Raw genomic sequence first — 14,558 nt, 5'->3', positions numbered from 1 at the left:
ATGGCAGATATGGTAGGAAAGGAATCACGAGGCAAACTGCCAACCTTGCCCAATTCTGGGGTCTGTTTCATATCAGTCCCGAACTAACTGGAGCTTCTCGAGCAGTACTATGGAGTTGCAAGAAGTCTACTCCCACCTTCCCCTTCACCAGACGGTTCAGCTTTCTAATGCAGTGGGATAGCAGGGCAACAAGACCAGAGCCAGACCCAGAGTTTTACTATTCAAAATTGAGAAATAATGATAGGAAGAATTAGATAAAGGGCGTAAACATAGCCATAGGAGCAGCTGTTCAGCAGAAAAGCATTCATTCTCTCAGCCAGTGTTAATCTAAGCACTCATATAGAGTTGGCAGCAGGAAGAGATGCACTTAGAGCACCGCATGGCACACCATGCCCTGCTCCACATCCTCCCACCCTGCCATGTCAGAAGGGGCCAGGTGGCTGCAGCAGCTTCCCCCCTTCTCCTCTCTGCCACACCAAAACCTGAGCTTTCACACTGGATGCAAGTACTGCCCATGCCTCCCCAGTTTCCCTTCTGTTACTCGGATGCATACATATTCCCCACCACCACAAGCAACAGTACTCCAGCATGCTTATGTGACCACCTTGTAACCCACAACAGGAAAATTTGACTGACAAGCACCCTATATTTTTATGCAGGGTGACCTTTAACCCCAATAAGTACAGTGTGCTGCTGTACAGCCAGCTGTCTGGCACAGGGCAGGGCAAATGGGAGGGCAAAGACACAAAGGTCAGGGAGGTGGCCTTTACTGCTTACTAGAGCTGCAACGGTAGCCTGTGCTGCTGAACTACAGCCTGAGCCAGCCTGTGCAAGTACCCCACAGCACAAAAGCGCATAATAAAATCATAAAAGGATGTATAATTACGCTACTTATCCAGCCTGGCCACCAATGAAATGTGAATAGTCCAGAGCCTAATACAGATGCTCTGAGAGGCAAAGCTGGAGGCATAAACCCACAGCAAACCACACTGTAGCAGCTGGGTGTGATTGCCCAGACTATGCGCTTGGAAGTGCGAGTGCTGAGCAAGCTGTGTGTTGGAGAGGAGGTATGTGCAAGATGTTTAGTCCTGATTCATCAGAAAGCAAGTGTTAGGGCAGAATTAAAATTGCCGTCAGCAGCTGCATTGTGTTCTCACAACTTTAAAATTAGGACAGCTTGCCAGCCATTGACTTATTCATGTGTCCAGGGACTCAGGCTACAAATTACTACATTTCATGTAGCTCAAGGCAATCAGTACTGTCTTACCCTCTTTCTCTTGGAGCAGGGAAGCCATCAGTGAACCAGCTTTGAATGACATGATATGAAAAAGCATATTTACACTAAATAAAAAGCTTCATTGATACTCTTCTGCACTGACTTCACATGTGGCTTAGAGAGAAACATAAATTCAACTCAGCCTACCGGGGTATCAGACAAAGGAATCAGTAATGTACAGAGCTAGAGTGCTACTCTCAAGGAGCAACATCTGACCACGACGTAAAATGAAGCAGGATTTCTGTCTTAGTTTTAAATACCCAAACATGACTCCAGGCCTTTTTGCACAGCGCTAGTTTCCCTGACATGAATCTCAGTATAAACGCCTCATTCTCTTTTACCTTCTATTGACGCCTTCCGTTCAAGCACATCTCTCTTCCTTTTCTGTGACGTTATTAGATATAATACTCTTAAGAGAATAATAGGTCCTTGAATCTATCAATCCCAAAGTCTAGATGTAACTTTTACAGAACTGTGATAAAATCGCAGTATTTTACATGCTTACTATAGATAACAATTGCCAGACCGTCTTTGCTACTCTCTACACTTTAGTTGCCACTTGCCACTTACTTCAATTAGAGTCTCCTTTTTGGCATCCGTGACTCACCTCAACTTCCCTACTACCTGCAGCTATAATAAACTCTTCTTGCACTCAGCAAAGGTCATGTCTTCCCTGTTCCGGAACAACTTCACAGACTCCAACTCCCTCACATCTCATTGAAAGCCTATGTCCTCCCTTGCCAAGCTGCCTCACAAATCTGACTCTGCCAACACCCGAGTCCCTACTCCCTGCTACGCCCTTCATGCCACAAACACTGTTTGCTCACATGGCTCTTCTCTTCCTTACCTCTGTACTCCAGTTTCAGCACGCGTGATACTCTATCGTTAAAGACTTAAGATCAGTCTTCATAACAGTTTTCTAAGCAAACTATGGATACAATCTATTTATCAGCACAATACCAAATACTCTGGTTGCCCAAGCAAATAAAACAATCTCTTCAATTACAAATTACTGCTGAATTATTGCCTCAGGAGAGCAATGAATTCCATGAAAGAAACATGAAATCTTTTTTAATTACTCAGAGTGTGAAAAACTGTTTTCACTATTCAATTTTGAATATGTTCCTTTTCTTTTTCATTTAATACCTCCTGGTTCTTGCACAATGAAATAGGCAGTTGCTGTTCTCCATTTATTTTCTTTGTACAAGTCATCATTTCCATATGCTTTTATCTTGTACTAAGGCGACCCTCTCTCTTCTTCCACTGTCTCTCTGATCTCCTGCACAATCCTTGAAGCATCTACAGTCACTGTGCTGCTATTTGCATCTGCAAAGTGCCATACTTTCATGTTACATTTAATCAAAATTTTAATTAAAAATGGCAATGGAACAGGTTGTTCTGTTCACAACAGTCTAGCAGCACAATGGGAACAGTGACAGGCAACCCAACTCTACCAGTAACAGTTCTATTCCCTTCAAAGACAGCTTTCCCTGAGTAGTGCAAGAGCTAGCCTTTGTTGTTCCCCCTTACCTTACACTAACACCACCATTAAATCTGTATCACCTGATGTATGAATCCTTACCCAGACATTTCGTAGAGTTCAAGGTTGCAAAAGACCAACTAGTTTGGATGGGCTCATATCCACAGTGCTCAGGGCTGGAACACTGGATAGCATGTGCCCAGGATCTACTTTACATTCATAGGAAACATAACTCTGAAACATCATGAGGATTTGTGGGTTTGTGGGTTTTTTTTGTCATCCTCCCCTTTCTTTTCTTCTGTTCCTGCAAGAAGGAGACGCGTTTCTGAAATAGACTGATGTATTGCACCTTGCCAGAACAGTGTTTTTATAGCCTGACACCAAGCATGTGCTGCTTGCCCTATGGCACAATGTAGAGGCACTAGCCCTGCTTGGATAACAAGACTATCCCAGCTGGAAGAGTCAGATTTGGCAAATTTTATATCCTTATCATCCATCTGGAGGAAACCCTGGAGTGAATTATCTTTTCAATGAATTATCCTTTCAATAGTGCCTGCATTCCCTTTTGGCAAGAGGTAGCAGCATCATCACAGAAGGGAGTCCAGTAACAAATCAGTATTCATGAAGTGCAGCCCATGGGAGATGAGACTGCCTGCGGCAAAGTGGAGCGTGACAGTGAAGGCGCACCCTTATTTTCCAGCTTTGGTTCCACTGTGAAGGCAAAGGTGAGTTTTTTTGACATTTTGTTTTAAGTAAACGAGAGCTGAGATCTTCAAGCTGCTGTTTTTAGAGAGACACTTAATATAATGAAAATGATAATAGAACCTCACAAGTTTGATAATACCAAGAATCCATTTTTGTTATTAGTTGATCTTTCTCTAGCATTTCTACCTTAGCAATCACACAGCAGGTTTATGACACCCTTCTTCTAGTGGTTAAAAACCAAACCAAACAAGAACACGCTTCTTGCTTTACAAGCAATTTATGGCTATTTAAGAGCCACCAATTTAGTTTCACCAGCAGTTTTATGACATACTGCTATCAGGATTCATTGACGTGAAGCTCCCATATCTTTTAATCGAAAGATACACATTAGTTACATGACATTCAGTAAAGAAAAAAAAAGTAATCAATAAAGACCTTCAGAAAACACCATTAAAGTGGTCTTTACTTCTCATGAAGGCTTGTCAGGCTCAATCTTTATTGGTTTTTCAAGCGCAACTAGTACAAACCAATAAGGACTTCACATGGAAAAAAAATCAAAACTGTGGATGGGGCTCTGTGTGTGTGTTATAATAAAAAATAAAAATAAAAATAAAATTGTTGGTTCCAACAACAAAAAATCCTGCCAGACACGAAGATTTATACTAAGTGAGAGTAATTTCTCAGGTAATTAATTTGAAAAGGGCACCTTGTTTTACAAAGACAGACCATGTAGCAGTTGCTCCTCTCTCCTTTTGATATAATAAGCTTGGCACAGCTGGAGCATACAGACAGCAGCAGCAAACAGTGACACTGAAAAACTTATTCAAAGTAAAGTAGGATGCCTCAAAATTTATTTTGCAAAGTGCTACACTTTGCTGAGGGGATTTAAAGAAGATTCTGTGTTCACACCGTCTAGCCTCGACTTGATGCTCCCGTAGGTTAAAAGAGGTTAGCTTGGGCAACTTCTCAGCTTGAACTGGCACTCGGAGAAACTGGGTCAGTCACAGCAGCTGACAGCTTCCCTGGCTTTCCCTTTACAGGTTTGTTTTAACACAGTGGTGTTTTGAGTTAGCAGCTTTGGGGAAACCACCTTGTTGCCTGACCTAAGCCAAAGCAGTCTCTTGGTTATAAACACAGCTATTATGCTTGCAGGAATACTCCTCCTCTTATTCTTCCTGCCCAACTCCCTTTGTTTTAAGGCCATAGCAGGGAGAAAGCGGGGGGAAAAAAAAAATCAAAAATCTACATCCAGACACAGAGAGGTGTACGCAAATATACACTTCCCACTCCTCAATGATATCACACAATACTCTCTTCTTCAGACACCACTAACAGAAATATAAAGTAGCTGCTCCAGTATCCTAACAGTTTTGGTGAAGAAAAAGAGAATTATAATAGCAAGGAAAACCTAACCTTTTATCAGCATGCTAGTTAGGTGTGCAGTTTCCTTTTCACCAAGCAGCTGGTTGAGTTACCAGTGCTTTAGATTTCCTGAACAGACCAGAGCAGCAGGGGAGAGGTAATACCTCGTACCTGTGAGAGAGCGAGGAGGAACAGCCATTCCTGCCCCATGGAAAACAGCAGAGGAAAACGAGAGAGATTTGGTAATTCTATGGCCATTGAACAGTAACTATCACACTTGCCCCAGAGCACACAGCACAGCTTTACAGACCCATCCCCTTGATCTCTTTTCTGGTTGTGAAACACTGGTTAGTCCTCTGTGGCATGTAGCACTGAGGCAGCTGAAAACCTATATTCACAAATCAGAATTAAATGGACCCATAATACCACTTACCACATATTTTTGCTTGCATATCAAAGATCGTTGTATTCAGCAGTGTTTTAGAAGCTGACTTGAGAGGGCCTGAGGCTATTAAAAATTCAGAGCTAGAAGCTTTTTGACGCCTATTTATTTTCTAGTGCTTTACTGCTAGACAGAAAGCACAGGCTGATGAATTCTTTTATGCGCTTTGTTAAGATTTGTATCAGCACAGTTCAGAACTTCAACAACCAAGCAGCTGTCTCAATTTCTTTCCCTTGCATAGTTCTTTTTCTAGTACAGTTTTGTAGGAGAGAATTACTCTGCTAGTCGAGAAAAGCAGTATAGCCATGAAGTTGCAAACTGCCCAGAAAATTTTCACACAAACGTGCATGATAAGCGAAAAAAATGTTCTGTATATATCTGTCTCCATCTATATTAATATATGTGCACACACACATATACACAGCTATAGATAGATAAAATCTTCCCAAAAGTAATGTGCATAAACACAGTTGCAATTCCTTAGGAAAGAGAGTATGTTCTGGCTAGGAGATGAGACAGAGACTCTTCTCTCCCCTACATCAAAACTTAAAGACACCCCACTTACAGATACTTTAGTATCCAAGCTGCTTCTAGAGAAGAATGAGGGACAGAGGGGGGGGGGGGTGGCGGGAAATCTTTGGCTCTTCAGTCTGCACATTTCCATGTTTTCACATGCATACTGTTGCATAAACTCAAAAAACTCTCTTGGCCATATGCTTCTGCCAGCCACTCCTTGGAAACCATGTAAATGTCTCTAATAAACAGCTTGCTTAAATGTACATAGCTGTAGGACAGACAAGTCATGAGCCTGATGGCATTCCAAAGTCCCAGGCTAATAATTTAGGGTATCACAGGTTCTTCCCCTTTGCTCTGGACAACAAGGGAGGAGGACAGGATGCTTGCTCTTTCTATACTATTTAGTTTTTGAGAAAGGCAGACATGCCTATGCACTGGTAGTGTGAGCAGCAATGCAATACACTGAAACCGGGAAGAAACTGGAAGTGGTTTGGGAATCACTACTGCACTGGCTTTCTGACACGTCAGACATTACAAAGAATTCTTGGATCCTGTATTCTGTCTGGCAATCAGCAAAGTCACCATTCATGGTTTTCCAAGAATCGCATCCTCCCAGTCGTCCCCAGCATACTTTGAAGCCCTTTCCCCACTAGCCTCAAATTCCCATTCCACCATATTCTTCCTTAGGACATTTGTGGGAACATATTTGTTGTCAGAGACCCCCCCTTTTTTTTTTTTTATTTTTTACAAAAATACATTTCTGAGCTAGAACTATGCTCCAGCAGAGTTGTTAGAGCATTGATTATACCATTCTATAAATAGAATGATAGTCCTCCACAGAAACAACTTTTAGCCTTGTAAAGTACTGCAGATACTCTCCATGAATAACACAGAAGCCACACGAGCTTCAGAAAAGATTCAAGGTAATCCGCTTCCTGGGTTTTCTCATGCGCTGCATACTCAAAGTGGAGAGCACAAGGTCCTTACCCTACTCTTGTTCAGGAGAAAGCTTGTCTTTCCTTGTTAGGCTGTGCCATGAGGACAGAGAGAAAGGAATAAAAAACAACAGAAATGCATGGCAGCAGAAAAGTCCACTTTGCACACTCTGTTCACCATTTTTTCTTCTCCTTGAAAGTTGAAGAAAGGAGCAAAACTGCCTAAATTCCTACAAGAGAAAGAAAAGTTATGGACAGACTCTCCTCTGCAGCTAATATAGTAAGCTAAGTGCCTGAGCATTACAATATGAGTGGATGCCTTTCTAGTGACTACAAACACTCTGCTGTTAACTCCAAGTTTCATGTCAGATTCACCAAATCCTTGAAAAACAACCCATTGACTTGCTAGTAAAATAATCCTCAGCACCCCATTTATTACTGTCTTTCTGACTAATACTGTATCATGAATCATCATCTGGTGAAATTATCTATTTCATATTTCGTATAGGTACTTATCACCATAACATCTGAAATCTTAAGCAGGTATGTGATGCCATTGAAGTCTCACCATTAGTCTCCACAGCTCCGACAATCAAATGGGGCCTTCTCTTTCAGACTGACACACAAAACTCTATGGGGTGATTGCTGGTTAAGGTCCCTGAAAAGTAATTTATTTTCGCTACAATGCTCACTACAATGCCACTGTTTGTGGCACAAACAGTGCTATAGACAAGAGATTTTATTACTGCCCTTTTCTTCATGTAACCACCATCTGCTAATGCCTGGAACATCTAACGAAGGCTGGCAGCACAGTAATTATTCCATTTTGGAAGGAAAAAAAAAAAGTGTAGGTTTTGGAGTTTCTTTGCACTCTGTTTAGGACCAGAATTGAGGTTGCTTGAAAAGAAAAAGAAGGGAAGGGGTAGAGAAAGTGAGAAATCCGGGACAAGAAGAATCTAATGATTAAGTTACTGTTTTAGTCTGTTTGGGTCTAGATCTTGGGTGTCATTCATCCCAGCCAAGTGTGTTTATCATTGAGTTTCACTCTCAACCTTTATCCTATGGAAGCTCCTCTACCTTAGATAGCACCCACACTACTCATTTGATAAGAAAGATAAGGCAGTCAGAAACAGCCTTCGGCCCTTCTGGCACAGCTGCCTTCTCCTTTGCATCATGGAAAAGCCACTCTGGGCCCAAGGAACACTTTTTCTAGCAGTAAATTGAATTGTCTTCATGTAAAAAGAGTTGGAGCTCTTTTTAAGCAGCTCCACATTTGCTGTGGGTTCTGTTGCTTTTCTTCCCAAGTCACAGTCAATCAATGCAGTTGCCAGCAAAACTGAAGTCTTCTCTGGAAGGACAACAGCTCAACAGCTGAAGGTGTAGGTGGGGATCACTGTCATTTTTTTTTGCTCTGTGCCTGCTTATTACATAAGGGCACATTTCATTCTCTGTCAGGGCTACGAAACTTCCCACTGGCACCCCAGTTACTGAAGACTTGGAGTACTCCCCTTCCCAAGACTGTCATGGGAACATGTGCTTTATGCAGTCCAGAGTTCCTAAGAGGCTGCCACACAAGGACTCTTCATCCAAAAAGCCACCAAAAAGCCAATAGCTGTGAAAAGGCTACAGACCTCCACAGTTTGCTCCAAACATACTAAAATGAAGCACCACGCTTACTGCCTTGATGTAATTAGACAACCGTTTAAGACCCACACTGAGGGCAAAAAAGGGTATCCCCTGGCTTCCCAGTGATATTCTGACTACCTGCCAACAACTTCATCCAGCATGTGTGATGGGACAGCTGGTGGCACACAATGCACCACTGGAAATTCTATCAGGGCAATGTACACACGGTTGGTTGGATAATAACACATTCTCGCAGCAGCATGTACGTATGGAGATGGAGAGGCAACTCCCACTGCATCTTCTGCAAACCACAAGCAGAGAGAACTTGAATTATCTACTCACTATTTACACCACCTTGCTTCTTTTTGGACAAGTATTATCATTACTGTTAAGTACACATATAGCAGTAATGCCCAATGGCTCTCTCTAAATGAAGTTGGCACTTAATTCTGTCAACGTAAGTTAATGACACTCATTAGAGCTTGAACTTACCTTCCAGTTAGCATTCATAGCTCTCCTCTGCATGCTTTTTCCATAATGTATGCCACAAAGGAGCAAGTTCAGCACCCATAACTTTCCTATCTGTGCCTGTATTTCATGGTACGTTTAAGTTTTTTCTACCTCTAGATCAGCCCAGATGTGCTGGCACTAATGCAAAAGAGTGAAGTCTTTGACCTGAGTTACAGAAGCAGCCAAATATACCGCCCAAATATACTAGCTCTAACAATAATACAGTTTTAATTTTTTTCCAAGTTTCGAGAGCCTTTCCTACAAGTTAAGCAGACAAGTGTGTACATTAACAGCTACAACACTGGCAGAAAAAAGGTTGTTCTTCACCGATCTCAAAAATTAATAACTCTAAGACCACCAGTTGCTAGCAACAGGATGACTAAGTTTATCCATAATCTCACCCTGCCTGGCTTTATTAAGTATTTTAGCTGTACGAAGGAAAGGACTTAAGCATTCTGACAGTTAAGTTCCTCTGTTTATTAAAGGACAATCATCTTTAGACAATTTATCTTTCTTCTTCTAAAAAAAAGGACTCTAATTCTCTGAGCTAGAGAGACAATATGCTTAACAGTAACTCTTCTAATTTCTCTCCTATTCAGTCCTTAGTTGAAAGTAAGTATCAGTTGCTACTTGAATAACATTTCATCTATGGTTTGGCTTTAGAAAAAAAATCCTTAATACATTATTTATTCAGGACCATATTATGAACCTTCCTGTATGTCTTCACAGGAAGATAAAGTTTAAGGAAAATACTTAGGAAACCTACAAAAGGAAAAAGTATGAAATATATTTAGGAAATCTGCATGAATGATACAACAGTATATTCCACAAGTTGTTTTTTTTATTTTTTTTTAATATATATGTATATATTTTTATATTTTTTTTAATATATATATATATGTGTACACTCACCCACCCCCACCCACCCCTCTCTCTCTCTCTGGCTGGTCTGCAGTGATTTTGTGATTTCTTTACTTCCAATTTCTTAAATAAATCATTTAAGAGTTGTTAGGAATAAAAAAAACCCCGAAACTTGGAAAACAAGATTAACTAAGATTTGCTTTCTAACTTAAATAGGCTTCCTCTATTTCTGCTGACATTTCTACCTAGAACTTCTTTCCTAGCTAACAAAATGTGTAACTAGAGTTTTAAGCCAGCAGTAACACAACTACTTGACCAACAGGTTGTAATAAAGCTAATACTTGTTTATGGCCTCAGCAGTATTTGCCAAGTCTCTTGATTTGGGGCATGTAAAATTTTCCTTAAATGCATGACCTTCCACATCAAAGGAACAACATCCAGCAGTGCTACAGGGCTGAGTCTTGGAATTAATGAGTCTTTCAAATAAACTAGTGTTGTTCTTTGTGTTTGGTTATGAATTCAATGTCTATCAGTCCTCCTTTAAGAAAAACATGTAAATATTTTAAGTAGATTTAATTTTCCATGCTCTTTCAATGCAGATTAAGTATTAATATGTTAAATCCAGCTGGCATGGAAATATAACTCAGATACTAAAAACAATGGAGTCTAATTAGAAAAACGAACTTTATGTAGACAACCAGTTTGAAGAGCAGCTGGGTGCTGGGAAAGATTCCTTAGAAGTAAACCCTGGCAGGTGAAAAATAACCTCCTAAAGAAAGCATAGGAGTCTTTAGCTTCTCAGAGTTCAGTGCACCCAAGGAAATGGGCTAGTAAAGGGGACAAGCCTGGGATGAGAAAAAACAAAGAAGGCATTTAACAACCCAGTTGGCTTTTATCTTTACTCCTCCATCTCGTATCTCTGTCAGGTTGCATTGCTAAAGGTTGTGCTGTAAAGACAGCTTCCCAGCCTAACACCAGGCAATTTGTCTCAAAGGATCAGGCTGGCACCCTGACAGTATAGAATCACAACCACCTGATCTTTGAAAGCTTTTCACCATTGAAAGTACACGAAAAGTACAATCTGACTCCTTCAGGAAGATGATGATTGTTTTTCTCATGCAAGAAGTTATATTCTACCAATTTGTATAATTTTTCACCATTGAAAGTACACGAAAAGTACAATCTGACTCCTTCAGGAAGATGATGATTGTTTTTCTCATGCAAGAAGTTATATTCTACCAATTTGTATAATTTTTCTACCCGTCTACAAAAATACCCATGAAGAACAAAGGGGAAAACTGATGAAAACACAGGCTCAACAAGACTTAAGAAGAGAACGTGCATCCTTACATGCTCTCACAGAACTTTGTAAGAGTGCTGGGCTTTTCCTGGTTGCGTCTTTGTCGAAACCAACGTTGAATGCTGCGTACATCCCAGTCCAGCTGCTTGGAGAGGCCCTCCAGCCTCTTCTCATCTGGATGCTACAGAACAGAGAAGGATAAAAATTATTTCTTTGACCAACTGCAGTAACTCCACTTTAAATTTAGAACCACTGTAATTGCCTCTCGATGTCTTAGAGGCTGCCTGTCAGACACGTGGATACATAGAAATAAAATTACTTTCACAGAAATCTCTGCTGGCAGATACACATCCAAATACGTTTACAGTGACTATTATTAATCTAGAAGGACATATGCTGTAATATTGCATGCAGGTTGTTACTAACAAGAAGCTTAAAGGGGACTATGGGATGAAAACTTGCTTGAAACTTGGAAAGTGATGATAAGCAGGGATAAAATGTCATGCATTTCTTAAGCAGCGGGGCTTACAAACACCCCCTGCCTGCCACGTGCTATGTCTGTTCCATCCTCCTGCATCAGGATCTTTGTCTTATCGACTACTGCAGTAGTGAAGATTGTTTGACTGACATGGAAAGAAGATACATCCCATGTTTGTGCATGTTAATGTTAAAAAATGAGGTCATTAAACAAAGTGACAACTTCAAAAGGAAAATCATCTTGACAACAAGGAGAGAGAATTTTTTATTGTAAAATTAGCTACACACAATTATTCTCCAAAGCAGCAAATGTGGAACTCTCATTCCATTAGAGCGGCTGCAAACCAGTGCAGAGGTAAGTCAAAAGAAAAGAAAATGAGTCTGCCCTTAATTTGACTTCTATAGGATAGAAGAGCAGTACAGGCCACGTTTCCAATCATGCAGCAATTCTACATGTACAGTACTGCACGAGGACTATTTATATATTTCTCCTGATCGCATTCTTTTTTAAAAAAACAGAAAATTTGGACAATCTGTTTCCTGGAGCTTTAGCTTTATTTCTGCAAGCCAGTTAAATACATTGAATGAGACACAAGAGTTGCCATGATAAAGACTTCTTAAAATGTTGCAAGAGGTAAAAACAGCAAAGCTTTTGTCAGGCTGAAGTTTCATCTATCAGCATCCAGGAAAAGACAGGAAGGAAAAGGAAGGGGTGAGACAAGAGAAGGGTGAAGTATTTGCCATCCATCTCAAAACAAAACAAAAAAACCCAAACCAAAACAAAAAAAAAACAAAAAAGGTTTTTAATCAACCAAAGTAGCCACTAGTTTTTCAATGGAAAGTTAAGAAAAGCCATTCTCTGTAACTTTAGAAAAATCAAATGATTGATGCAGCTCTTGGGAGCTTGACTAGAGAGAACTGCTGCACATGACTCAAAAAAGGCAGCTAGCTAAATCGGACAGTTTCTTTGAGAGCAGTTACCAGACAGCCCTTCCAAACTCTTGCAGGAAAGTAGATACTTTCCTTTGGAGCTCTTCCCACTCGTCTCCATGCACTGGGTGCTGGGAGCCGTGTGCGCCAGCTCCTGCGATGACTCACAGGCATTAGTTACATCACTTCACACACTCAGGCCCTGTGTCAGACTAGCAGATTCTGCAAGGAAAAATTTAAAAAAAAAAAAAACAAACTCCATTCTTCCTCCAGCTGAGTCTGGGTGAGAGCACATGTGCTGCAGCTTTTAGAAACAAGGTATGTGCGATTCCCTTTCCGAAAACAGGACAAAACCCACACCAAGTGCCATGGTGATCTCAGGATAGGGTAGGACACACAAGCAAGACAGATCCATGGCATATTTCACTGTCCCTGACACTGAACCCATTTTTGCCCTCCATGACTCTAATACTCTCTGAAGTTTAGACTGATGCCTTTGCTGTGGCCTTTTGCCCAGCCGCAGCCTGGAGCCGAGGTGGGCCTGGGAAGTTCCTGCAGCACAGTGGCTTCATCCTTCAGGCCTCCACAGGCCTTTCCGCTACAAAGCAGCTGACCACTGAGGCCTTCAGGAGATGCTAAAGGACATCTGATCACTGCTCACGGCTACGGGAAAGCTCAGGATGCTTCAAAAGCATGGACAGGATGACATAGAGGTTTAGTTGAGATGTCATACAGCGAGAGCTGTACAGAGAGAGACATAAGCGGTGGGGGAAAAACTTGTACTGTACAAAAAAACCCCTGCAAGATCTAAAACATTTTTCGGTCAGTTTCCCCCACTTTTCTAACTTCTCCCCCCCTCCCAATTTCAAAGGACATTCATCGCAACATAAACAGCAAGGACACCAGCAAGCCACCAGTGCCCTGTGCTCAGGCAGTTCCCCTAGAAGGAGTAGCTTTGAAGTTTCATGGAAAACACAGTAAGGCCAGTCTTACTGGCTCACAATTTACTCAAAAAAAAAAAAAAAAGTCGATTTTGTGGAAATTTCTAGAAGATAAGAAGAAAAAAAAAAAGTAGGTGGCCATATGGCACCTATAAAGTGTTTCTGTAACAACTTTTTTTGCTTAAAAGCTTACAGGAGACATCACAAAGGGATGCACAACTGCTCAAACTGGCATGCCAAAGACAACCTTGACATTTGCATGTTCTGATTTTAGTTGTAAAAAGCTAAAAAAGCTTTGTTTTGTTCAGACATAGTTGATAGTGCCATATCCCACTTCACAAGGTAAATATTTAGTTAGTGTTGTGGTTTAACCCAGCAGGTAGCTAAACACCACACAGCCGCTCGTCACTCCCCGCCCCCAATGGGACAGGGGAGAGAATTGGAAAAAAGGTAAAACTCATGGGTTGAGATAAAGGCAATTTAATAGGACAGAAAAGGAAGGGAAAATAATAATAATGATAAAAGAATATACAAAACAAGTGATGCACAATGCAATTGTTCACCACCCGCTGACCGATGCCCAGCCAGTTCCCAACCAGCGGCTGCGCCCTCCCTGCCCCCCCCCCCCAACTCCCCCCCAGTTTTTTGTCAGCATGATGTCATATAGTATGGGATATCCCTTTGGCCAGTTTGGGTCAGCTGTCCTGGCTGTGTCCCCTCCCAGCTTCTTGCGCACCCCCAGCCTCCCCACTGGCAGGACAGTATGAGAAGCTGAAAAGTCCTTGACTCAGTGTAAGCACTGCTCAGCAACAACTAAAACATCAGTGTGTTATCAACATTATTCTCATCCTAAATCCAAAACACAGCACTGTACCAGCTATTAGGAAGAAAATTAACTCTATCCCAGCCAAAACCAGGACAGTTAAATACTCTACCTTTGTAATAGCTGTGAAAACTTTTTCCAAGATAGCATTAGGTTGAGCTTTCTGTGGTCCGTTGGCTTGGACTTTAAGGCCTAAGGCACATGGTTTAGCAATGAACCTGTGAGAAACAGAAGAGTGAAAAAAGAAAACAAGTGAAATCCTTCAGTTATTTACTTCATTACTGTTATCAATGACATGTGGTAAATGTGCAAACATTATAATCCTGCCAACAAAAACAATACTTAGCCTACAGCTCAAAAGCAAGCTCATACAC

At 41.2% G+C, this 14,558-nt stretch overlaps 1 protein-coding gene across 2 annotated transcripts in view; it reads right to left on the bottom strand.

Annotated features, from left to right (window-relative positions):
- The window catches only part of CERS6 (ceramide synthase 6), a 126,076-nt gene that overhangs the window by 75,967 nt on the left and 35,551 nt on the right, over positions 1–14,558 (bottom strand). For both annotated transcript variants that reach the window (XM_075153127.1, XM_075153125.1), the window contains exons 2-3: positions 14,297–14,402; positions 11,064–11,194 (exon numbers count right to left, since the gene is read on the bottom strand). In XM_075153127.1, coding sequence (XP_075009228.1) covers positions 11,064–11,194; positions 14,297–14,402 — 237 coding nt within the window. The remainder of the gene's footprint in view (positions 1–11,063; positions 11,195–14,296; positions 14,403–14,558) is intronic.

Source organism: Calonectris borealis, chromosome 6, assembly GCF_964195595.1.
Source record: "Calonectris borealis chromosome 6, bCalBor7.hap1.2, whole genome shotgun sequence".
NCBI classification, from domain to species: domain Eukaryota; kingdom Metazoa; phylum Chordata; class Aves; order Procellariiformes; family Procellariidae; genus Calonectris; species Calonectris borealis.
The sequence above is the reverse complement of the archived record's forward strand: the minus strand, read 5'-3'. Positions and strand labels throughout refer to the sequence as shown.